The sequence below is a fragment of the Lagenorhynchus albirostris genome, chromosome 2 (genome assembly GCF_949774975.1).
Source record: "Lagenorhynchus albirostris chromosome 2, mLagAlb1.1, whole genome shotgun sequence".
In the NCBI taxonomy this organism is placed as follows: domain Eukaryota; kingdom Metazoa; phylum Chordata; class Mammalia; order Artiodactyla; family Delphinidae; genus Lagenorhynchus; species Lagenorhynchus albirostris.
In genome coordinates, this window is record NC_083096.1 from 169,892,481 (window position 1) to 169,919,189 (window position 26,709).

The window sequence follows — 26,709 nt, forward strand, 5'->3', positions numbered from 1 at the left end:
TTCCTTGAGACTCCCCGACTTCCCTAAAGCAAACATGAACTAGCTAACAATCGTTCTTCTAAGAGTCAAGAACCTATTTATCTCATCTTACAAAGCAGAGTTTTCTATTAATTTTATGTTTTTAATCATAGGGATTTTTTTTCCAATATAAAAACTTTGCATGCTCATTTGTGGGAAAAAAAAAAGAGTCAAGTATAAAAAAAGATTTACAAAGAAACAGTAACCCCACCACTCAGAGATAACCGCTTCTAGTTTTTCACATTTGCTTATATATATTTTAGAATATAGTTGAGCTCACTCTAAGTACACAGTATTTTGTCCGGCTTTTTTCATTTAGTGCCACTTCATAAGCATTTTTCTATGTTGTTAAAAACTTCGAAAACATCAACTGTACCTCAATTTTAAAAGTACTTCCAGGGAATTCCCTGGCGGTCCAGTGGTTAGGACTCGGTGCTTTCACTGCCGAGTGCCTAAGTTTGATCCCTGGTTGGGGAACTAACATCCCGCAAGCCATGTGGTGGGACCAAAAAAATAAAATACAATAAAAAAATACTTCCAAAACATGCTACCAATAAAAATCATAATACTTTACGGTACCAATGTATAAAAGTATATTTACTCAATCTGCTACAGTTGGACAGTAGGCCCAATATCTCTAACACTGTGGGTGACCATTTTCTAGACTTTCGAATAATTTCCTGTGAGTGATTGCTAGAAACGCAACTGCTCCCTCAATTTTAGGCTTTTTAAAATGGACCCAGTCCCCCCAAATCTCCCTCTCTTGACGGGCAGCTATAAAAATCAGCTACTTGATTTTTTAAGGTTTGGAAGCCCATTGGTTCTCGGAACTTCAAAGTCATCGATACCAACACTAGTAAATGAAAACTTGCATCTTTCAGCCAAACTTGCCACCTTTTTGCCTGAACATGCTGACAAAGTGCTGTATTTAGCTGGAGCAAATTTCTACCTGTACCTCACCTGAAAGAAAGGATTTTTCTTTCCCTTGATCTCATATTTGAGGTACAAGTTAATTACAGTCAACTAAAATTAGTCACTGTGGACTGAGTACAGAATTGAAAGCCCCATCTCTAACACGGAGCCCCAGCTTCACCTCTCGTGGGCTCTGAGACCTGAAAACTACTCACTTAAACCGCTTTTTTTGGCAAGATGGGGTTAATATTAATCCACCTCTCAGAGCTGTTGCAAAGATTGAAATGAGACAATATAAGTGAAAGCACCATGTATAATGCAACAGAAAATGCATTTGGTTGTTACCGGGATCATTATCAAAACTCACCAGGCATGATATCTCAGGGATGCCCTAAATATAATACCTTTGCCTCTGTTCTGCTCAAACTGGCTGCCTGGTCTCCCCACACCCCAGTGGCTCAAAGAGAAATAGCTGAAGATACATTTGCAGCCTAAACTGGGGAGCAGAGGGCCCCAACTATTTACCAAAACCTTTGAAACTCATCCAGTTAATCCTAAAAATCAATTTTTTCAAGAAAAAGGAAAGCTGAGATATTGAATTCTTAGTGGTGGTTTTCTCATTTTTCTACCCCCGCCCCCCGCCATGCACAGAGCTGTCTTTAGCAGGTGATTTCAGAGACAGTCCCACTGAGTGCTTTACAGAGACGTCTTTGCTTACCAGGAGACCCTTTCAGCTCTACCTGCCTGTTAGATCTTTATGCTTCTGGCCTTCGAGTTGTTCTGGGATCTGAGCTGGTCAGACCTGGCACCTCATCCAACTTCCTCATTTTAAAAATAGGTGACTGAGGTCCAGAGGCCGCCCAGGGACGCATGAGGGATCTTGAAAAAGTCAAGGGTGACCTTTGACTTCTCGGATTGGTGCCCTTTCTCCAGTGCCGTCGTGTCATCAGCAGCTGGGTGTTTCTCTGGGAAGCAAAGAGAGCTGGAAAGTGCTTCTTTTAAATACTAGACTTTGATCCTGTTTATATATAAGGAGTCCCCTCCCTCCCAACAGGTACTATACTATAAGCTGTTCTCAGTCATTGGAAGAGAGTCAGGCACAGGGGCAGAGGGGCAGGTAGGGCTCAGGAGGGAAATGGGGAGGACAGGAGGGCATTCTAGTTTCACTCTGGCCTGGCCCCAGTGGCCTCAGCCAGAAGCTCACCATATAGAAACTGTGCTAGAAGAAACTTCCCCAACCTAACACCCTGATGGAGGCAGGATATCACGCAGGGCCAGGCTGTCCTGGTCTGTCTGCTCCGAAAGGCTGACTTCAAGGCAGGCAGCCAGACCTCCCTGCCAGCCCCCACGGAGTGGTCTGGCCTTCGGGCTGCAGCGGCTGCGCTCCCTGCCAATCCTTTGGCCAGACTGACTCCTGTGCGCTGCTCCACTCAGCCAGGTCGCTGGGGGGCCAGGCGGTGACTCAGGAAAAGACTCTGCCTTCCCTCTGGAGCCCCTGTTTCCTCTGAAAGCCAGGCTCCCCGCACCTTCTGCTGGCTTGTCTCCTGGGCCCCGGGCGTGGTGTCCCATCCTCGCCTGCAGAACTCCTTCTTGCAGAACCTTGCCGCACCAGGCCCTCACTTCTGTAACCGAATATCTGTCCCTCATCAGGGCTTTGTTCCCTTGGCTCTGGAAACCCTGGGAACTCCTGGGCTGGATAGCTAGACAGTTCCTCCCTCTTTCTCGTTCTCCAGCTCTGTTTCCTTCTCGGTCTCCCTCTCCACCTGTCTTGCCAGCGCATCCTTTCCTCTCTGTTTCATTCTCTCTCTGCCTCACACGACAGTCGCTAGGATGTTAAGCCCGCCAGTGAGCTGAGCGTTCACGGTCATCCTTACCCCATCTTCCAGACGTCAGCTCTGCGCCTTAGCTGATGCCCCTTCCCTGTTACCTCTCCAGAGACCAAGAGGGCTGCCCGTCACTAACCTCCCGACCCTCCACGTCCCTGCAGACCCTTCTCTCAGGATCAGCACGCCCTCATTTCCAAAAGGCCGGCTCTGAAGGAGGCAAGGTGGGGACAAGAGGAGCTCAGGGAGGAGACAGCACGGAGCCAGACGGCAGCTCAGACCCACAGCCCCGGCTCTGTCCGTTGCACCCAGGAGCTGGACAGGCTCTCCTGGAGAGGCCCCTTGATCCCGGCGCAGTCTCCCGGTGACTTCTCCTGCCGCGGGAGGATGCCTCTGGATTTCTGCCCTCAGACGTGAGGCCTGTGCAGAAACCACGAGGCCCGTCAACCTGGTTGTTCAAGTCGAGCAGAGAACAGTACAGAGGCTAAAAACCCTATTTTCAAATTCCGTTTGCCATTTCTGCCTAGAAATAGGAATTTTTAATTTAATTCTGACTTAATTCTGTTTAAGTTTTGCAGGGAACACCATCTGTTTGTTTGACGTTAAACAATGAGGCTCAGCTCGGCTCGCAGCTCCTGGGGGGCAGCGTGGCCACTCGGCGGAGGCTGTGGGTTCGGGAGGGACGTGGGTTTTCTCACGCTGTCTCCTCGCCCCACTTCCTGTGTTTCTTCTGGAGCTAGTACTCATACCTACTCTTAGGGATGTTGTGAAGATAGAATAGCATCATCTAGCAACAAAATAGAATGAACGTGATGCCGGAAGCACAGAAAGCCCTCAAACAATCCCTGCCATGATTACTCTTTTTTTCCTTCCCTCCCTTTGTCTTTCATCCTCTCCCTTTTATTTCTTCTTTCTCTCCCTTTCACCTCCTCAGCTTCCCTGCACCTCGGTATTGCTCTGTCCACATAAGAGAGGGTTTTCTGCTTCCCCAGCCCTGACGGCTGTGATCCTTGGCCTCCGAGGGGACGGGATACCTGTTACACCAAGATCGCTCCATCTCTTAGCTTTTCACCCCTCTCCCCCCACGAGCTGAGCCTTGGTAATGGGGGCACTGAGAGGCCCAGAGTGGGAGGCAGAAGGTGAGACCAGCTCAGGGGCCCAGGAAAAGTAAATGTCAGCATCCGCAGACAGGGCAAGTCCTTTGGGGGCCCTCTGAGATGCCGGTGCCCAGGGTAAACTGCGTGAGAGAATTGATGCCTCTGAAAAAGCACTTTATAGACGTCGATTGCTGTGAGCATGTCAGCTCGTCCCAGGCTGTGTCTGCACCAGTAGCGTGGTCAGCATCTGCATGTCTCACGCTTTTAAAAAGGTTCTTATGGGATTCCAGGAGGCGACCTGCCCCGACCCCCGCCTGACACAGCTGCTTCTGTGTCCGGGCCTCCCGGACCTCCACAGCATTGTCACCAAGCCTCAAGTTCCTTTTCTCGGTTGTAGGACCCACCTTTTTTTTTTTTCCACAAACAGTTCTTGTCTTCCTCTTTCTCTAGAGCAGTAACCCCCAGTTATTTTCTTTCTTTTCTTTTTTTTTTTTTTTTGCTGTACGCGGGCCTCTCACTGCTGTGGCCTCTCCGTTGCGGAGCACAGGCTCCGGACACGCAGGCTGAGCGGCCATGGCTCACGGGCCCAGCCGCTCCGCAGCGTGTGGGATCCTCCCGGACCGGGGCACGAACCCGTGTCCCCTGCATCGGCAGGCGGACTCTCAACCACTGCGCCACCAGGGAAGCCCCCCCAGTCATTTTCTGTTCACAAAATAGCCAGTGACGACCGTGAGGCTGTTCAATGCCCTTCCTTAAGGTGACCAGCCTCAGATTCCCCAGGCGCCAGGGTGAGGCTCCCTGAAGGCTGTGACCTGCTCCTAGGGGCCGCCATCCCCTCAGCTGTTGGGGGGCACTTGCAGGTCAGAGGCTGGGTCTCCTCATCTCCCCTGACATCACCCCCTTCACCTCCTGGCAGGCTGTGGGTCTCCCTGCCTGCATGCCTGCTCCCCTCCAAGCCTTGCTCCTTCCACCTTGGCTTTTCCAAAGGGTAAATCTAATCGTGTCACTCCAGCCCTCAGGAGGAAGTCCCCAGTCTTTCACCTGGCTTACAGCACCCCTTAGGATCCAGGCCCCCCTTTTCCTTTCCCCTCCCCATTCACCTGGCCAGCTTCTAGTTATTCTTTAAGACCCAGCCCAGGCATCCCCACCTCTAGGAAGCCTTCCCAGACTGAACCTCTGCCCACCCCAGTCTGTTTCTTTATCTGCCTCTCTGCTGGGCAGTGAGCAGCTGAAAGCAAGGGAGTCTATCTTTCCCCTCGGTCTTTCCAACGTGGCCCTGAGTTGGTGCTCGACTGTTGGCCACAATGTCACTAAACTGAACCCCACCTTCAGGGGACCCTTCCTGTCCCGCGGCCCTGGCTTTTGCAGGAAGCGCCTCGTAGTACAGAGGGGAGCCCCCAGCTGGCCTTGGGTCTGAGGGCCGGGCCGAGGACTCTGAGTGCTATAGACTGGTGGGTTCCTCCTCAGCCTGGAAGGCCCTGACACGCCCTCCACTTCCTCCCATTGTGCCTCCTTTCCTGTTTAGCTGCTGTTAGGCTGAGGACATTTTTTCCTCCCTTTGAGGACCTGCTCCAATGGAGCTATTTCTCCATTGCATCTCCCCTGACATCTCCCAAGACTCTAATCTCTGACCCACAGGCGGGCTCTAGAATCAATACACTTGGGCTCAAATCCGAGCTCTACCCATTTAGCTGTGTGATGAGAGGCAAGGGTCTCACCTCTCCGGACTTCGGTTTCCTCATTTGTAAAAAGAAACTAAGAACACAGCCCTCATGGGGTTATGACGGTTTCGACAGCTAAGGCTGTCTGTGCCCCGGGAAGTATGCACTGTGGTTGTGTTATCATGGGGGTTGTGTCACCCCCGGCCTGTTGAAGCTGGGGCTCTGGAGAGAGCCCAGCTGGATGTCTGCTGGATGCCTGTGAGTCCAAACATCCTGGTTTTTTTTTGAACTCCTTACTGGAGAAACAGGGAAAAGCTGATCTTTTTTTTTTTCTTCTACCCGTATCAGGTGACACAAAAAACACAAGCCCAGCTGGGTTGACTGCTTAACTCGGATGTTTCGCAGCGAATCTGAGCTGCCGAGCAGGGTGCTGGTTCCTTTCCTGGATTAGGACCGATTCCATGGGAACCAGACCACCCCTGAGGCAGGAGGGGACATCAGGCAGCCCTGGTGTCTCCCCAGGGCTGGGTTCTGCCGTGGAGCCCCCTCCTCCTGGGTACTGGGGGCCCTGGGCTCACGTTCTCCTCGCCCCGCCTGTCTCCTTCCCTACAGGTGAACTTCCGAAGCCCCCGGAGTGGCCGGAGGTGCTGGGCCGCACGGACCCAGCTGGAGAAGCGGCTGGTGATGCTGGTAGCACTTCTGGCGGCAGGAATGGTGGCCTGCTTGGCAGCGCTAGGCATCCAGTACCAGACAAGTAGGTGCACCCGTGTGGCATGATGGGCTTCACTCACTCCCGCCCCAGGCTGTGTCCACTTGTAGAAGGGGGCTTCCCTGCTCAAGCCAGGACTGGCCTCTGAGGCCAAGGAGAGAGCTGGGTCTGGAGGCTGGGGTTGCTGCAACAGACCAAGACCTGGGAGCTGGGCAGATGGGTGATGTTAAGGTTTTGGGGTCAGAAGGACATGAGTTCAAATCCTGGCCAGGCAACTTATTGTCCATGTGACCTTGGACAAGTCACTCGATCTCTCAGAGCCTCTGTCTTCTCTACTTTAAATGGAGAAAATAGTGCTCAGTTTGGGGTTGTCTCTGAGGATTCGAGATGATGTCTATCACATACCTGGTGCCCAGTAGGCCTTCTCTAGCCTTAGCTCCAGGTACTATTATTGTTAGGATGTGGGCTGGTTCGACACAACACACGGGCTGGCCCTGTCCTCCATCCTTAGTTCCAACAAAATAGCAATAATGGCTTCCGTTTGCTGAATACTTTCCATGTACCAAATACCAGCCCTCTCCTTTACGGATGTAATCTCATTGCCTCCTCACAGCAGCCCTGTGAGGTGTGGTTGCTTCTGGCCCTGTTTTCCGCACAAGGAAACTGAGGCAGTGGCACTAAGTAACTTGCCCAAGATCACGTGGCTAGTGCGAGAGGGAGTGGGGCAGCTGGAGTTCAACCATGGGCTGGCGGACCCCAGAGCTCAGGCTTTGTAATTCGTGGTGCACTCCAGCGTGGGTTAGTACTCCCAGAAAATCTGTCCTTCTGTGAGCCAGGGACCTTTGTGTACCTCTGTCATCTCATTTCTCTGTCCTGCCTTGTATATGATCAGACCCCACTTCAATCCCACTGTCCGCGGCCCGAGGCTGGTTCTCTGTGTCTGGCTGAGTGTATGTAGCAAGTGTCTTACACAGAATCAATGATCCATGAACTCTTATGGACCTGGAAAGGGCAGATCCAAGTTAAAAATAAGGATGGGAGTTCAGTCAGTTCCAGGATCTCTCCCCTGGGCCCCAAGATCCAGCTTTCTCATGACAGTAGGCCACCTGGTTGAGTAGCCTCTGGGCCTCTGCCAAGAGTTTAACCCCATCAACTTGGTCACCTGGTACTCATCCCATCAGAGCCATCGTGAACCTTCACAGGATTGGGGAACGTCAACTGCAGGTTTTGTTGAGCCTTCTCCACTGTGAATTTCCTGGCCTGTGTGGGTGGCCATGCTGCACTGGAATGAGGAAGGAATTTGGGGGCCTGGAGGGAGGGCAAGACTTCATCTGAGTCATCCTTACATCGCTCCTGGATCAAGCACTCATTCATTCATTCATTCTTCCTTCCACAAACATTTAATGAGAACTTAATCTATGTCAGGTGCCTAAGTGGTACCTAAGAAATAATCGCTTAATTGTTTAACTGACTATTTAATGATTTGTAGATTTTTACCAAATGCGCCTAGCACAGCAGGTGATTAATGCATATCTGATTAATTAATTAATGATTTCTTAGCCATATGTGCTTAGCATAGTGCCTGCATGCCATAGATGTGCAAATACTTTGCAAAATGAATAAGTAAACAATTGAATGAACGAAGAGCAAGAAGGAGGATTAAGTGGGAACAGCCTTTCTTTTTTTTTTTTTGCCACACCACAAGGCATGTGGGATCTTAGTTCCCCTACGAGGGATCGAACACGCGCCCACTGCATTGGAAGCGCGGAGCCTTAACCACTGGACCACCAGGGAAGTCCTGCTGCAGCCGCCATCTTGCTTCATGCTAAATCAGGTTTAGTTCAGAACACCCTGCCTGGAAGTATAGGCCCTAGCCAGCCTCGTCTGCCCAGCTCTTGGCCCTGTGAATGGGGAGCAGGCTAGACTCCAGCAGGCAGTATTGCCCTGAGATTGCCCCTAGGAGTTCCCAGGCTGTTTCTCCATCAGAAACCAGAAGGGAGCCCCCAAGGCCTGGCTTCTAGTGGTTGGGCCCCAAACACTTCTTTCATTGCCAGGTGGGGCCCGCAGGGAGGAATCCTGCTTCTGTCTGTCCCTTCCACCTCGGGGCTGCAGAAGGGTTTTCCCCAGGCTGGACCTGGGTGAGGGGAATTCTTCCCCCAGGGTGGAGCTGGGCGGGGGATCCGGTGACCCTTGAGCCAATTCATGTGTCTTCATCAGCTGCCTGGGCCTGGGAAAGCAGAGGCCTCCCCAGATATTGACAATAACCTCATTACCCAGCAGCAGGTGCTGGCTGGCATCAGCCACATCTGTGCAAACATCAGTCAACGCAAATTCTGGTGATTCTGAAAGACTCACCTTTAAGTTATGTCTGGGCACTTAAATACATATTTATCCACCTTCCTCCTGCACCATCCTTTCCAGAAACTTACAGATGCTTTGCAAGCAGTGACAGCAAAACAAACGATAAATTCTCTGGAAAATACTCTGAAGTGTCTTACTTAGTGTCGAGGCCAGGCACCATCCGGACGAGTCTGTGAGCTGGATCTGGGACCTGCTCGACGGATCATTCACGTCCTAAAGGGAAGAAATATCTTCTGCATCCACCGGTGGTGACCAAGGCCTGGACAAAGCTCTTTTATGCACTCAGCCATTCATTCATTCAACAAACATGTACTGGGGGGCTTCCCTAGTGGTGCAGTGGTTGGGAGTCCACCTGTGGATGCAGGGGACATGGGTTCGTGCCCCGATCCGGGAAGATCCCACATGCCGCGGAGCAGCTGGGTCCGTGAGCCATGGCTGCTGAGCCTGTGCATCCGGAGCCTGTGCTCCGCAGTGGAAGAGGCCACAACAGTGAGAGGCCCGCATACTGCAAAAAACAAAACAAAACCAAAAAACCCATGTATTGGATAGCTGCTAGGTGCCAAGTTCAATGCTGGGCAAAGGAACTATAAATGCAAGTAAGATGCTGGCTCTACCCTCAGGCTCACATTCTAGTGGGGGATGTAGACAAGGAGACGGCCATGACATAGCACGGTCTGTGCTCAGATAGCGGACACCCAGGCAGCCAAGGGGCACAGAGAAGGATGAGGGTCTGGGAAGTTTTCCCTGAGCAGAGGGAGCCTGAGCTGAGTTTTGAACGTGTTGACAGGAGATTAGGGGGCCTGGAAACCGTGTATTAATTAATCACATGTACATTAAGCACCTGCTAGGCCAAGGATAGTTGGTAAAGCATCTACAAACCAGTAATAGTTAAATAATCAAGTGACTGTTGCTTAAGTACCACCTGGGTACCTTGCAGTGTGCCTAGCAGATTAGGTGCTTAGTGGAGAACTCAAGCCTCTCAGACTGATTCCTGGGGGCTGGCTTCTTATTTTGGTTTAAAACCAAGTCCCCCTATGATAACTACAAATACCTCTCTCTGACTCTCTCTCTCTCTCTCTCTCACTCACTCACACACACACACACACACACACACACACACACACACACACACACACACACACACACACACACACACACACACATTCTGATGTGTCTTGCTCCCTGAGAATCACCCTCTTAACAGCTGGCTTCTGGGTTTTCCCACCAGCCAAGTATTTGTCAAGCTTTACTTCCTGCAGTTTGTTGTATAAAAACAATAGGTATTCTTTTCCTTTTCCAAATATGAAGTTATATCATAATAGTGAATAGGCTTTTTCAAACTACACAGAAATTCTTTCCCCCATCCCCTGCCCCCATAAAGATTCTGGTACGTTCCCTTAGTCGGGAAGTGGGGCATGCGACTCAAAGTTCTCATTTAGAGATATTTTAAATGGTGCCGTGTCCCCTACCGTTTCCTTTCTCTATTTTCATGCCTAAGGGCTCAATAATCTTTCACTGTTGTACGGTCATCTCAAAACAAGTAATTACCTCGACATAGAGTCGCCCTGATTTTTGTGCTGTTGTGTGACTGTTCTGAGCCCTTTGTTAGCCTTCAGGACTTTGGGTTTGTCATCAGATGTTAATAAGCACACAGGCTGCCCAGCCCCAGCTGGCATTGTGTCTCCGAGTGAGAGGAAGACCACCCTGCCAGCCCATGCATTCTCTTCTGCTCTCTGAGGATTGGCCTGGGAACACTGGACCCTAAGACTCCAGGGAGCTGAGCCCCCCGCCCAGCCATGAGATCATCATCACCGTGAAACTGGTTCTACCATCCTTCCTCATCTCCAGATGGAGAAACCGACCCTCAGAGAGACGAGGCTACTTGCGCGAGGCCAGAAGCAGAAAGCTGGGATTTGAACCCAGGTCTAAGAAACAGCCCCTGACGCCTGCCCTGCTGCCTTCCTCCCTGTGCAGTGGGGAACTGAACGCGCCAGAAGGGCTGCAGCAGCCCCTGGCACGACTGGCCAAGGGGTGGTGAGGGAAAGTGGGAAAACCCCGGCCTTGGCATTGCCGAAGCAGCCTGGAGTGGGGTCAGCCTGGGCGCTCCCACACCACAGAGCGACCTTGTTCCGTTCACTTGCTCAGAGCCTTGGCGTCCTCATCCTCCAACGGGGGTGTCGCCCCCGTATCAGGAAACGGTCCCTCTTGTTGCCAGTCAGCTTGGGTCAACAGGCGGTGCGGCTGGGCCTGTGTGCTTAGTCACAGCCTCCATCTCCTGCAGTCAGCTTCATCTCGTCGCCTGGGGCTGGGCCACGGCTAAGGCTGCCCACCGTTTGCTTGCTTTGCTTGAGCCCACCAACCAACCTCGCCTCGGGAGTCCGGCCCCCTCCTCTTGCCTCTGCCCCATGTCCTGTGAGAACCGGCTCAAAGGAAGCTGGTTCCTCTGTGCACTGGGTTTTGGGGGCACTTGGAGGATTTGGCAGCCCTCCACGCTGCCCACCTGCGCCAGCTCCCATCCCTCCTCATGGCAGCACCTGACAGATGGGGCTGCCCTGCCTCCTGGGCCAGTCATCACCGGGAGGGCTCCCTTCCAGGCCCATAGCAGGCATAGCAGAGAGAGGCTGGGGTTCAAACCCCAGTGGCCACTGAGCAGGGTACTTAGTCTCTCTGTGCCCCAGTTTCCTTGTATGTAAAGATGGCCTTAAAGTGATCTCTTAGGTTGTTTCACTTTTATTTTTTTGAAGATTCAATGAGATAACTCTGCTGCCTTGTACTCAGTGGGAATGATGTTTCATAGTTCCTTCTATTCCTAAGACTCTTTCTTCCTGAGTCCTGGCACCGTATTGTCTGCATCACCCATTTGGCATGGACTAAATATCCTCGGTCTATGTTGGTAGAATAAATGACAGACATTTCTCCTACTGTTGTCTTTTTACTTTTCTTGTATAATGTGTGTATCCCCAACTAAATTATTAACTCTTGGAGGAAAGGACTATGCCTTTTATATCCCCACCACACACACACACACACACACACACACACACACACACACACACACCCCATACACACACACCACACACACACCACACACACACCACACATACCACACACACACACCACACATACACACACACCACACACACACACCACACATACCACACACACACACCACACATACACACACACCACACACACACACCACACATACCACACACACACACACACATACTACACACACACACCACACATACACACACACCACACACACACACCACACATACACACACCACACATACCACACACACACCACACACACACACACACACCATACACACACACCACACATACACCACACACACCACACACACACCACACACACACGCCACACATACCACACACACACCACACATACCACACACACACACACCATACACACACACCACAAATACCACACATGACACACACACCATACACACACACCACACACACACCACACACACCACACACACACACACACACCACACATACCACACACACACACCACACACACACACCATACACACACCACACACACACCACACATACCACACACACACCACACACACATACCACACACACACACCACACATACCACACACACACCACACACACACCACACACCACACATACCACACACACACCCACACACAGACACACAGACACACATTCTGCAAAGAACCTGGAAGATACTCAGTAATTATTTTGTTGAATAAATGAATGCATGAATGAGCAAACAAATTTGTTGAACATCAGGGAATAATAAAAAAATCAATGAATATTTGTGGAAGGAAGGACTGATTAAAAGAAGCACCTTGGTTCAGGATAATTTTTAAAGCCATAGAAAGGATTTTAGGCAGCTAGACAGAAGTCTAATTTTACATATCAGGAGATCGTAAATCTCCTGAAATCTTTCCTCCGTAGTGGTCTAGTGACTGTCCAGTTCCAAATCTGTTTGGTCAGGGCTGGGGTGGGGCATGGCACCCCAGAGCCCCAGGCCACCTGCGCTGTATTGCCATAGCCTCTTCCCTGCCTTCCCTTCACTGGCCTCTTGTCCTTGACCCCTGCCAGGAACCCCCTCGGTGTGCCTAAGTGACGCCTGCATCTCAGTGACCAGCTCCATCTTGAGCTCCATGGACCCTACAGTGGACCCCTGCCAGGACTTCTTCACCTATGCCTGTGGCGGCTGGATCAAAGCCAACCCCGTGCCTGACGGCCACTCACGCTGGGGGACCTTCAGCAACCTCTGGGAACACAACCAAGCCATCATCAAGCACCTCCTCGGTAAGCACCCGGCAGTGGGGCCAGTGGACGGGCTGCAGAGGACGGCTGTCCACTGGACCTACCTAGCCAGGCCCGGTTGAAAGAAGAGCTTGGCAGGATGGGGAGACGAAGGGCTGCAGAGTAGGTGAGACTGAGTTAAATGTGCCCCATCATTCATTGCGTGATCCTGAGCAAGTCACTTATCTCTGAGCCTTACTTTCTTCATCTATGAGAACAGGATTAATAATACCCAAACTGCAGAGGTTCGAGAACGAGTGAGCACATGTGTGAAGCATTGACGTGGCATGTGTGGCATGTAGTAGGTGCACAGGAACTGGTAGCTGTGGTCATTGCTCTTCTGGCTTTAAGCTCTTCCTTAGGTTTTGACTAGTACCGACTGTGAGTTTTGCAAGTTACGAGCAAAAGGAATGAACGCTGAGCACACTAGATCAGATTTTAAGGTTGTGAGCTGATCAGAGTTCTAACAACGGTTTTATCTGAGAGTTATTCATTGTAGGCAGAAGTCTTCCTTGGCCTCATGGTAATCGAGCTTGCGTGATAAGCCATCTAACCGAAGTTCTTCTCTTTATACCTTGTTAGGCCTTCAGCACCTCTAGTTGACCTTGTTGTTGGTTGTTTCATCCTCAGGTTAGAATCCCATGTTGGTCTTGTTTGAAGTTGTATCTTTAGTTAATGTCTGTTGAATTAACATCTGCCTGTTGGGTGCTTCTCCATGTGGAATCAAAACACCCTGTGCTGTAACTTATAGAGGTCCTGACTTAAACCCTTCAGGGCCGAGACCTTCACCATACCTGTCTCCTGCTGACCCCTGCCCCATCCTGGGACCCTAAATGCTGGGAGAGGTTAGGTCATGAAAAGCCAGTCAATTAATCCATCAATGACAGAACTTAGATTTGACAAATACTTATTCAGTTTAAAAAAAAAAAAGCATCTTGATACTCAAAAGTAGGTAAATTGAAGAAGATACCTAAAAGGGGGCAGATCTTCCCAAAGGGACAGAAACCTTCCCATGAGATAGGAAAAGAGTCTAATTTGATGATTATGAATTTCAGGCAACTGTGTCTTTAAGACGAAAGTGGAAATAAGCAAACTAGGTTAAGGAGACCTTTGCTTGTTTTCCCCACCTCAGCCCCAGGGGGCGTGGCTGCTGCAGGTGAAACCCACCCACCACTTCTTGGCCCCCAGCAGCTGCTGGGCAGGGCCCCCGGCAGCCCCCTGCTTGTCTCCCTGAGGGACAGAGCCGGGTGGTGTGTGAAGGCGGGGCTGAGGGAACCCCATATGTCAGGAGCAGCAAAGCCCCCTGTGCGCTTTGTGCTACCCGAGTGCCTTTGCAAGGGGACCCAGCCTTTTATTTCAGAACTAAAGGCAAATATGTCTGTGGTAGCCAGACTGGAACTCAGGGATGTCCCTTCCCCAGCACCTAAAGACACAGCCAGGGACTGCGCAGGGACCATCAACCAAAGCAGGGGAACAGTCCAGATAGGATAACGAGATGGGCTAGTGCCTCTGCTTCAGTCACCGGGACCTGGGTTCAAGTCCCGGTTCTGCCACTTACTGTGTGATCTTGGGTCAGTTACATAACCTCTCTGGGCTCTTGTCTCATCAGTACAATGGGAACCATGCCTCCTCCAGGTTTGGAAAATTAAATGGGAAGATATCTTTAAAGCGCTTTACCTGGGCCAGGTGTATTGTGGTGGCTGCTGTCTGTGTTGGTTTTACCATTATTATTTACCCTTGACCTTTGCCCAGTACTTTTCAGTTTACAGAGCTCTTTTGTAGATATCACCCTATATGACCCTGTAGGGTAGGAGCTAGGAAACTGTTGCTCACCCCGCTTGGTAGATGAGGAAACTGAAGTCCAGAGAGCTCCTCAAAACAGGCTAGCAGGTGGCAGAGCTGGGACTGCCTGACTCCTGGTCACGTGTCCTTTCCCTGTCCCACACCACCTCCAGCAGGTGCCAGGGGCAGTACGGCTCCCTGCCCATCTTGTGGGAAACGCAAGGAAGCACGGAGCTCTGAGAGTCTGAAGGAAAGAAGGAAAGAGGCTGGCATTTGCTGAGTGTCTGCTATGTGCCGTGCTCTGTACCAGGCTCATCATATCCACTGCCTCCTTAATCCTCACAGCTACCCTGGGACTTAGGAACTGTGGTTCCCATTTTATGGGTGAGGAACCTGAGAAAAGTTACGCTTGCCAAGGACACCCTGCCAGTCCAGGATGAAGAGGGTCTCCAGCCAGGGGAAGCAGTTAGCACCCAGAGGGGATGGGGGAGAAAGGCGGATGGGCCCTCTAACTCCCCAGTCAGGTCCAGAACTGCCCCTTGTGTAGGACCCCCATGGGTCCTGATCCTGCTGGTTCTAGGAGGATCTTGGGTCCTATCAGGAAGACCTTGGGTCTAGGCCAGGACCGAGCTCATCCCCCTCCCCTACCCCGCAGGCAGCAGTCCTGGGCTCTGGCCTTACATCCCCGCTGTCCCTGAGGGTCAAGGTAGGGGTGGGGGAGTGCACTGAGCCGGGCACGGAGCAGCCGGAACCCTGACCCCGGGGCCGGGGCCCAGTGGTATCAGGAGTGAGCCCTAGCAGCTAGCTTATCACGTGTGGCCTTGGACGAGTGACCCGGCTTCTCTACAACTTAGTTTCACTCTCTGTGAAATGGGAATAACGGTGCCACCTAGCACTCAGGGTTACTCTGGGTATTGTCTCACCGTGATGGGTCAGAGCGCTTAGCACAGAGTCCAACACCTAGTAGTGCTCGGCAGAGTAGGACTGCCCTTCTCGGTGGTGGATGAGCTCCAGCCCAGACGTCTCCCTACAAGCTGTGTGACTACAGAGAGCCTGCTCAGCCGGCCTCAGCCCTTCACCTGTGGAGTGGGAACCAACTCCGAGCATTGGCAGGTGTGTTCTAAGGATTAATTGGGTGGTTGAAGAAAGAGTAATTATTGCTTATTTTATTTCTTATAGAAGCACTGATAGAGCTTCTTATCAGGAAAGGAGGGATAGGGTGTATCCATGACTATGCTGGGTTGTTTACTTGTATTATTTTATTCACGCCATGGAGTATATGCCCATTTTACAGATGAGACTCACACCTAGGAAATGGTGGAGCTGGAATTCAGTCCCAGACCTGTGAGGCCTCAGACCTGTATTCTTTCTTTACTGATGCACACAGCGGTCACAGGGCAGCCCACAAGTGTGGTTTGCCGACCTCCTTTCCCCCAAGGCCGCTTGATATTGTTCTCCAGGCCAGGCGAGACCTGGCCGAGGCCTGATGAACACAGTAGTTGGGGTCACCTCATGTCGTAGTGACCGAGAGCGTCCCCACAAGGCATATCCTGGCATCCCCTCTCCCCGGGCTCACTCCTGGAAACCAGTCTGGATACGGCGCCTCACTTATGGGCCTTGATACCTGGGACTTTGATACCTGGAAACTCCCGAAGAGGCAGGAAGTAGGTGAGTGGGTGACCAAAATATGCAGGAGTGTGGGCCAGTGCATTCTTGGGCTTAAGGCCAGGCTGGTTTCAGCTCCCCCAAGACAAAGGGGTCAGCCAGCAGGCCTCAGGAGGGAGCTGGAGCTGGTGGGGATTGGAGCACACAGGGGTGCCCTGCTGTCCAGGCTGGCTTGGGGAGCAGCTTCTCTAGGAGAAGAAGGACAATTCAGAGGCGTAAGGATTGTGTCAGCTGGCCAGGCAGGACAGCTATTACCATCAACTTGCTGTGTGACCTTGGGCAAGCCACTTCTTTCTGTGAACGGTGAGTTGACTCCGGCGCCCTCAGAGGAAATCCAGGCAGACCTGTAGCAGGTGGGTTGAACTGGGCCAGGTGCCACCGTGGCATGTTCTGGCTGCCTGCTGGCTGGAGGGGGGTGAGCTCAGCTGCACGAGACACAGACGCCTCTCCCAAAAGACGCTCTGCCATCCACCCAAGCTGCCAGCTTGGGCTGTCCTCGTAGGCTCTGGGGAGACAAGAGTGTCCTCACTTCATCAGAGGAAAGGTACAGCTGGACCCGTCACCCCTTAGGCTGGGCCTTGCCTTAGGGCTTTTAGCACAGACTCTTCTGCCATCTGGAATACCTCCCAGTCCTTCAAGACTTTGGTCAAACCTGCTTCTCCCGTTATGCCTTCTGTGGATACCCAAGGGCCTCTCCGGCTTGAGCTACAGTTATATTTTGTGTACTTGTCATATTTACTACATTTTATATTCTAAGATTAATCACGAAAAAAAAATCGATGCCTGCTTGTTGTAACAATTCAAGTAACACAGATTCCGTAAAGAAAAAGTTAGTGGTTTCCCTTTCTTCTACTCCTGACACCAGTCTCCCTGAGAAATACACACAGAATCATTCCAGTAGCATTAAATTTGTCCATGTGACTGTCAGTGACTTGGCAGTTAATCATGTCACGCTGTGACATCTCTTCTATTTTCATTTTGATCTTTTTCCAATATTTACTGTCTAATGTAGTTTCATCTTCCTGTACACATTGGAAATTCTACAGACAAGCTCTGCATCTGAAATGCTTTCTATCCAATATCACGCCTGCAGCAGCAGGCCTTGCTTTTTCTTTCATGCTTGGGGAGTGGTGAGATGGACTGATTGATAAATTGGTCCAAGGATGGGAGTGGGTATCCAGGGCTTCTTAGGGGTGGCTGGGCTGCTTCAGATCTACCTCTGGTTTTCCAAGCCAACCTGCAGAAGAGGAAAGGGAAGCAGAGAGAGCTTAGGCCTCTGCTCGCTGGTGTGACCTTGGACCAGTTACCCAGCTTCTTGCCTATAAATTGGCACCCGCTGGTGGAAACGGCTGTGACAATATACACACATGCAGCCATGCCCACACACAGAGGAAGTAGCTCGTTTTCTCCGGGAGGCTTAAAAGTGCATGGGTTCAAATTCCGGCCTGCCGCCCATTAGCTCTGCCTCCATAGGCGAGTTCCTTCGTCTCCCTGGACCTCATTTTCCTTCTGTATGAAACGAGGTGGCCGTGTCCACCTCAGGGTGTCAGTGTGGTGATGAAAAGATCCCAGCACACGGCCTGACGAGCGGTAGTCGCCAGTAAACGGGAATGGTCTTATCATGATTTTTGTTCTTCTACAGAAAAAGGCACTGCCTTATCAGCTCCCCCTCTTACCCTCACCGGATGGGGCTCCTGAGGCCTGTGACTGTCTGAATTGTGTCTGTGGTTTTATCTAAAACAAACGCTGGTCCTGCCCTGATGTGGAGTCGGGGCCCCACAGGCTCCTGGCCAGCCGGTCTGGCCGCAGCACAGAGGGGGGGCGGTGGCAGTGCCACGGAATCCCAGGAACCCCCATCTCTGTAGCCTCCCGGCTGCTGGAGCATTTGTTTCCTCCCCAGGGGTGATGTGGGAACTGGTGTTCCAATAAAAACTCACAGAGGAAGAAGCGGGCCGATTAAATGGTATGCTGTCTTTCCTCTCTGGGACTTTGAGGAAGTGACTGAGGAAGTTTCTGGAATTTGGGGTCCCTAAAAGGGAGTACCCAGGCAGTTGGGAGTCCTATTATCTGGTCCTGGGCTGCCAGATTGTTTCCAGACCACTGGGGCCCTGGGAGTGCCACCATCTCAAACATGTGGCCCCTGCTGGGCCCTGGGCGCTGCCCTGTCCATCCCTCCAGGCGGCTCCCTACTTCTGAGAAGTAAACAGGCCGGGGGGTGTCCTAAAGGAAACCAAGCTTTTCCTCAGGAGAAAATTAACTGTGCCTGACTTCACTCTGAAACCCAGCCTCCTCCCTCAGGCTGAAGTGATGGATGCCTTTCTCCGTGGCGCTCCCAGACACGCCTTCATTCACTCTCTCAACAGTTACACACTGTCCACTAACTGTGTGCCGGCATCCCTAGGTGCCTAGGATCCTGTGAGGAACAACAGTCTTTTTTGTGTGTGGAACTTACATTCTCACAGGGGAGACAGACAATAAACAAATAAATGAGTTAATAGATAACATGGTTGTGAACAGTTAGGGCCTTGAAGAAAATCAAGTAGGATGCAGGGCCGGAGAAGGGAGAGGTCATGGTAGCCACGGTGATCAGGAAGGATGGGCCTGCAGAGAAGGGGACATTTGAGCAGAAACTTGAATTGAGGCAGAGAAGAGACCACAAGGATGTGAGGGGCAGAGTGTGGCCGGCAGGAGGAACAGTGAGCACGGTGGCCCTGGGGTAGGAGCATAGAATCGAGAGGGGAGGAACAGAAGACAGGCTAGAGCTGGCAGCCAGGAGGGGGCAGGGCCCAAATCATCCAGGACTGTGTCTCTCAACCTTTTTTAATGACTGCTTCCTGCCTAAAATTTTAATACCACGGATATACTGTATGCTTGTTTCTGTACTGTATGTATGCATAAAAAGAATAAGATGTTTCTGGGGGACTTCCCTGGCGGTCCAGTGGTTAAGACCCCACACTTCCACTGCAGAGGGCATGGGTTCAAGCCCAGGTTGGGGAACTAAGATCCTGCATGCAGTGCGGTGCGGCCAAAAAAAAAAAAAAAAAAAACAGAGTAAGATGTTTCTGCCGTCCAAGAACTAATTCTCTCCCCGCCTTTAGGAGCAATATTGTCCCAGTTGAGAATGCACGCTATAGGGCCTTCTAGGACATTTTAAGGAATGTGTATACTCCAGTGCCTATTTGAACTGAAAGTATTCAAGGCAACAGCTCTATAAACTCCCCCCAGGGTTCCACTTGGATGTTTAATAGACATCTCAAACTTAAAACATCTAAAACCGAATTGCTTATTCCAGTCCCCGAGCCTACCCTCCATCCCCAGTTTCTGCATCTTAGCACCCCCTTGCTCAGGCCAAGGAAGCCTGGCAGCATCTTGACTCCTGTTTCTCTCGCGTTCCCCCTGCTTCTCACCCCTTCTGTGCTGTCACCCTGGCCCAAGCCCCCACCATCACTCCATCGCTCACCTGGTCTGTTGCAGCGGCCTCTTACCTGGCCATCTCGCTTCGATTCCTGTCCCCCAAGGAGCCTGCCAGGTAGTAGGTGCCCTGTGAGTGAGGAGGAAGGAGAGGAGGTGGAGAATGTGCTGTGGGTTGTCCTGATGGGCACAGGAGCCAGGGGGCGGCTGTGGGGCAGTGGAGGAGCTTCACCTGCTCCTGGGGCTCCTGCCCCAGCCAGCATCAGCGTGGGAAGCCGGGGTGAGGGAGGGGGAGGACACGTGCTAACCCCTGGTGGGGCTCACACTCCTGTCCCTTCCTGCCCCACCTGCCTCATTTCCTCCCCGTGCAAGCCTCCAGCGGTACCGGGCTCATCACCTTCTCATCCTCCAGATAGGGCATCCTTCCTCATCAGAAGCAGATCCTGAGATCTGTTCTTTCATCAAGCGTCGCTGAGGGCCACCGTGTGCCCGCCGGTGCTGGGGGAACAGGGGCGACTAGGATATGGACTAGTGGGCGAGGCAGCCCCGGCACAGCCCCCGCTGCCGCTCCACATGCAACTCATCCTTCATCCCCAGGGCTCCGGCAGGGAGTTCCCAGGCCTCCCCCTGCCGTCCTCTCCAGCCCCCCTGGACTTTCTCCTTATAGCAGTCGCCCCACGTATAATCAGACGCCTTGCAATGCTCGCACTGCTGTCCGCCTGACCCGCCAGGCTGGCCCCGTGCCCGTGGCCGTGTTGCTTGCTGCCTCCCCACACCCAGCCCGGCAGCCTCCAAACCTTCAGAACTTACTAAACATTTGTGGGAAAACAAGCGGAGGTAACAGCCAGGGTGTGGAGCTGAGAGGAAGGAAGTTTGACCTTGACAGTGAAGGAGAGAGGGAGGCGATGCATTCCCCCTCCTCTCAGCGATCATATGGGGCTTGTGTACAGGTGTCGGGGAACGGGGGTTCCGCCTGGAACTCGCTGTAATCAACACAGCCGGGCTGTTCCTTGGGAGTCTTTCTTTGGGCCTCTTATCTTGGTGGCCTTAGGGCCATGGAGGAGGGAGATGCCAGGCCCTTTCGTGGGCCAGAGCACACAGGACGCGCCTCCCCCGACACTGGCCTGGCATTTCAGGGTCATGGCCAGAGTCAGATGCTGCTTCTGGAGTCTGGTGAGCAGTGATGATTCTTCAAAAGCCTAGGTGATATAGCTGATTCACTTTGTTATACAGCAGAAACTAACACACCATCGTAAAGCGATTATACTCCGATAAAGATGTGGAAAATAAATAAATAAATAAATGTAGCCTAGCTGCTGGGGGCGGGTGTTGTCACAGAAACAAGGCCCCTGGGAGGGGTTTTGCTTTCCCTCATGTTGTGCTCCGTTAGTCTGAGAAGCAGGGCGAAGTTCAACTCTCCCCACGTCTGCGCTCCCCCTCCAGAAGGCTCTTCTCATGCTCCAGTAGGGCCTGGGGCACACTCGGGTGTTTCCGGGGCGCAGCAGTGGTTGCCTGTGGGCTCCAGGGCTGTGTGTGCCCTCCACAGACCCTCAGCACGCAGGCCCCTGGACCTCTGTCTCTGTATCTCCCTTCAACTAGCCCCAGGCTTGTCCCATGCCCTGTTGAGGGCTGTCACCCTGACTGCAGCAAGACGGGGCGCTGATGCTCTCTGACCATTGACACCAGTGATGCTGTTCGTGGTAAGAACTGGGGGGCAGAGGAACTCTCGGGAGAGGGGCTGGGAAAGCTAATTAGGCTCGTCAGGAAATGACTCCAACCCTTTTGAAACAGGCTACACCAAACATTTCTTTTCTCCCATGCCCTTTTATGCTTCCTTGCTTTTCCTCATACTGTCCACTCCCCCCAAACCCAGTACCCTTTCCCCTCATTTCTACCTGGTGGGTAACTTTTCATCTTTCAGAACCAGCTCAAATCGTAGAACATCCTCTGGAGAAACGCCGCCCCCTGCCCTCCCCACTCCACCAAAGGGGGTGACTTTTCTCTGGGTTCCAGAACCATTTGCGTTAGTCAAAGCACTGTCTTGTCTTGGGGTCATGTCTTTGCATGTATGTGTCACCATTTGACCATGCGCTCCCTGGAGGCAAGAGCGGCTCTTACTCGTGTCCATAAAACCTAGTGGCAAAAAAAAAAAAAAAAAAAAACCTAGTGGCCAGCCCAGCGCCTGGCACCCATAGGTGCTCAGTGTTGAGGCCCTCCGTGAATGAACCTCTCAGGAGAAGCTTCATAGGCAAGGTGGCCTCTGAGAGGCCTTGAAAGCTGAGTAGGGTTTGACAGTATCCTGTGCAGAAGGCCAAGGGGAGCTCTTTCTTCATGTGTTTACTTGTTTGTTACTTGTGTCCTCACACTGGAAAGGAAGCTCCATGGAGACAGGGACGTTGTCTTCTGTGTCCCCAAAGCTGGCACAGAGCCTAACACAGAGTGAGCAGCTAGTACCCACTTAGTGAATGAATGGATAAAGCTCTGCCGGAAAAGGAAAGCAAAGGAAGGGGTTTCGGGGTCCAGGAGGGATGAGAATGAAATGAGGAAAAGCGGCCAGAGCAGCGAGGAGTTCCCCAAGGCGGGGCGGGAGCGGAGGGAACCGGGGGCCCGGCGGGGTGGGGGTCTGGAGCAGGGCTCTGCGAGAAAGGCGGATCCTCTGTGCCCTGGCTGCAGATGGGACACTGCCCCCACTTGTGCCCGTGCAGGAGCGTGGCCTCAGCGGGTGGCATCCCGGCCAGGGCACCAAGGACAAGGAGAAGGGACAGAGGCTCCCGGGTGTCCCGGTGTCAGGAACTGAGTTGCTGCCTGTGGGGGACGGGAAGGGACATGGCAAAGGGCCTCTGAGTCAGCTCTCGGTCTGATGAACATGCCCGGCCCCTCTGAGGAAGAAGCGGAGAGTCAGTTTGTAATGAACGAGGCCTTAAAGCTTCCGTCCAAGCCCTGTCTTTACCACAAGAAAGGTTCTCTGGGATCTGAAAACAAAAATAGACAGGTCTCTGTCCCACTCGCCGGGTGGGGGTATCTGGGTCACACGCTAGCCGGCAGGGAAAGCAGACTGTCCTCCCGTTGGGTGGCCCGTGCTGACAGGCCAGGGACACATCTGAGAACCCATCCAACAGAGGAGGAGAAGCACAGTCTCCTCTCCTTACCTGTGCTCAGCGAATGAGGAGCCCTCCAGTCTGCCCACGGCGGTCAGATGCCCACCGTGGCAGTTCCTCACCTGCACTGACAGGCCCAAGTCCCAGCTCTTGTCACAGCTGAGAACACCGAGACTCCAAGAGGGACTCGCCCAGGGCCACCCAGTGTGCAAATGGGGGTGTGTTGCAAACTGCTCTCCCTTGTCGTTCCAGAAAACTCCACGGCCAGTGTAAGTGAGGCAGAAAGGAAGGCCCAGGTATACTACCGTGCATGTATGAACGAAAGCAGGATTGAGGAGCTCAAGGCCAAACCCCTGATGGAGCTGATCGAGAAGGTGAGCCCCTACACCCCATCTCCTCCTGCCCCTGCCCCCTTCCCCCATCTCCTCCTGCCCCTGCCCCCTTCCCTCATCTCCTCCTGCCCCTGCCCCCTGTCTTTTGCCCCTGCCCCATCTCCTACCCCTGCCCCCTGCCCCCCATCTCCTACCCCTGCCCCCTGCCCCCATCTCCTACCCCGGCCCCCGCCTCCCATTTCCTACCCCTGCCCCCTGCCCCCCATCTCCTACCCCTGTCCCCTACCCTCATCTCCTACCCCTGTCCCCTGCCCCCCATCTCCTCCTGCCCCTGCCCCCATCTCCTCCTGCCCATGCCCCCTGCCCCCATCTCCTCCTGCCCCTGCCCCCTGCCCCCATCTCCCCCTGCCCCTGCCCCCTGCCCCATCTCCTCCTGCCCCTGCCCCCCGACCCCATCTCCTCCTGCCCCTGCCCCCTGCCCCCATCTCCTCCTGCCCCTGTCCCCTATCCCCCCATCTCCTCCTGCCCCTGCCCCCTACCCCCATCTCCTCCTGCCCCTGCCACCTGCCCCCATCTCCTCCTGTCCCTGCCCCGTACCCCCCATCTCCTCCTGCCCCTGCCCCCTACCCCCATCTCCTCCTGCCCCTACCCCCTGCCCCCCATCTCCTCCTGCCCCTGTCCCCTATCCCCCCATCTCCTCCTGCCCCTGCCCCCTACCCCCATCTCCTCCTGCCCCTGCCACCTGCCCCCATCTCCTCCTGCCCCTGCCCCGTACCCCCCATCTCCTCCTGCCCCTGACCCCTGCTCCCATCTCCTCCTGCCCCTGCCCCGTACCCCCATCTTCTCCTGCCCCTGCCCCCTGCTCCCATCTCCTCCTGCCCCTGCCCCGTACCCCCCATCTCCTCCTGCCCCTGACCCCTGCTCCCATCTCCTCCTGCCCCTGCCCCCTTCCCCCATCTCCTCCTGCCCCTGTCCCCTGTCCCCATCTCCTCCTGCCCCTGCCACTAGCCTGTGCCCCTGGCTTCTGCCCCAGCTCTGAGCTGCCACCAGGGCCCAGCCACCTCACACCTCCAGCCACCTTAACCAGCTGGATCATGGAGTCTATCTGTCTGCTGACGTGTGTCAGATTGTCTGAGTGAGTGTGTATGTGTGTGTGTGCGTGCACATCTCTGTGTAGGTGGGAATGTCTGTATTTATGTGGGGCTGTCTGTCACATGTATATGTCTCTGGGCGTCTGTGAGTAGGACAAGGGCCCTATTTACAGGGAAGATGTTTCTCTACGTTGCTACTTCCATTTCCTCAGGGGGCATGTTTGTGTGTGAGGAGGGGTGTGTTCTGGAAGGACCAACAGAAAGTCTGGGATCAGAAGCAGAGCCCTCCCCGTGAGGAGGGCCACGCTGACCTGGGCCCCCCGTCACCCTGAGCGGAATGAGTCTTCTTCTTCCTGGGCACCTTCCAGTCAGCCTTGGATGGACTTGGGGGTCGGGGGGGCGCCCAAGGCTGGCCGCACTGCCCAGTGCACACAGAAGGGTGGCCGTGGGCGTTTTCGGGGGAACTGCTGCTCCCCGGAGGCCCGCCTCCTAGGTGGGCTCGGGGAGGCACTGCAGCCGGGTGGGGAGCTGTGGGCATCGGGGCGGGACAGCCCCTCTCCGCTGGTACAGGCCTCACGTGCCCAACCAGGGAAGACTGAGGAGATGAAAAGCATCCCAACTCGGAGAGAAACTCTGATAGACCTTAACTCACCAACCTTTTACAGAATAAGGACCCTTTTTTATAGGCACAATTGAATTTCTGCTTTAATAGGAATTACATTCATGTGATGGAGTACGCAAAAGTGAACAGAGCACAGGAAGATTCTCCTTCCCATCCCCATCCCCAGCTACCTAGGGAGCAGCCGCCATATGTTTTCATGACTGGTCAGAAACCCCTGATGAAGACAGACCAGGGGCTTCCCTGGCGGTCCAGTGGTTAGGACTCTGCGCTTCCACTGCAGGGGGCGTGGGTTCAATCCCTGGTCAGAGAACTAAGATCCCACAAGCTGCGCAACATGGCACGGCCAGAAGAAAAAGAGAGAGAGGAAGGAAGGAGGGAAAGGAGGGAGGGAGGGAGGAAGAGAGAGAGAGACAGAGAGAGGGAGGAAGGAAGGAAGGGAGGGGGAGGGAAGGGAGGGAGGGGAGGGGAGGGGGAGGGGGGAGGGAAGGAGGAAGGGAGGGAGGGGGAGGGAAGGAGGAAGGGAGGGAGGGGGAGGAAGGGAGGGAGGGGGAGGGAGGGAGGGAGGGAGGAAGAGAGAGACAGAGAGGGAGGAAGGAAGGAAGGGAGGGGAGGGGAGGGGGAGGGAGGAGGGGGAGGGGAGGGAGAGGGGAGGGGAGGGAGGGAGGAAGAGAGAGACAGAGAAAGGGAGGAAGGAAGGAAGGGAGGGGGAGGGGGAGGGAAGGGAGGGAGGGGAGGGGAGGGGGAGGGGGAGGGAAGGAGGAAGGGAGGGAGGGGGAGGGAGGGAGGAAGAGAGAGAGAGAGACAGAGAGAGAGGGAGGAAGGAAGGAAGGGAGGGGGAGGGGGGAGGGAGGAAGAGAGAGAGAAAGAAAAAAAGAAGGAAGACAGACCAGCCCTTTCATTTACTCCTGAGGCTCAGAGAGGTCAGAGGACTGCAGAGGGTCACAGAGCAAGTCAGCAGCAGAGTCAGAATCCACACCCGGTCTCCCCCGACCCCGCCTCATCCCCTCCCCGGCCCCCCTCCCTCCCCACAGCTCGGGGGCTGGAACATCACGGGGCCCTGGGACAAGGACAACTTCCAGGGCACGCTGCAGGTGGTGACGTCCCACTACCGCACCTCGCCCTTCTTCTCCGTCTACGTCAGCGCCGACTCTAAGAACTCCAGCAGCAATGTGATCCAGGTGAGGGGCCGGGAGGCCGGGGAGAGGGCCGGGCCTGACCCCAGGGCCTGTTTTGAGTTTACCAAGCAGCGCCGTGAGGGCAGACCTGCCCTTGGGCGACAGGCTTCTGGTTTCTGAGCTTGGTTATCTCTGGAGGCTCCCGACTGTGAGATTTTTGCAGGAAAGTTGTGAAAGGGCAGGCTTGCCTTCCTTGGGTAGGTGGGGGTCACTGCAGCACAGGTGAATCTTTGGGGTTCTGACTGGTTACTGTGGGTCCCAGGAGTGATGTCAAGTCCTGGGCACAGCTGCAGTCACCTCCCGGTCACCCCAGCTCAGTCTCTGGCCTTTGTGGCTCTGCTCGGAATAGCTTTGAGTCCACCTCTTCCTGCCAGAGCCTGCCCCAGACTGAGTACCAGCACACCCAGGGGACCCCAGCCCTGCTCTGCCCACCCTCAGAGGCCTCCTGAAGGCTAAGTTCCCACCCACCTCTGCCACTCACTCACTGCGTGACCATGGACAAGTGCCTCGGCCTCCCTGAGATGCAGTTTCCTTGTCAGTCAAATGAACTACAGCAATACCTACTCTAGGTATGTCAAGGTACGGCCCAAGGCTCTGATAGGAGCTATCAGGGATTGGCCCTCCCTACCTGCCCA

The 26,709-nt window shown here is 53.7% G+C and overlaps 1 protein-coding gene across 4 annotated transcripts in view; it reads left to right on the forward strand.

Annotated features, from left to right (window-relative positions):
* The window catches only part of ECE1 (endothelin converting enzyme 1), a 114,660-nt gene that overhangs the window by 59,865 nt on the left and 28,086 nt on the right, over positions 1-26,709 (forward strand). For 3 of the 4 annotated variants that reach the window (XM_060141192.1, XM_060141191.1, XM_060141193.1), the window contains exons 3-6: positions 6,124-6,265; positions 12,689-12,901; positions 23,107-23,228; positions 25,931-26,077. In XM_060141192.1, coding sequence (XP_059997175.1) covers positions 6,124-6,265; positions 12,689-12,901; positions 23,107-23,228; positions 25,931-26,077 — 624 coding nt within the window. Of the gene's footprint in view, positions 1-6,123; positions 6,266-12,688; positions 12,902-21,373; positions 21,457-23,106; positions 23,229-25,930; positions 26,078-26,709 lie in introns of those variants that run through there. The other variant, XM_060141194.1, reaches the window with a different exon arrangement.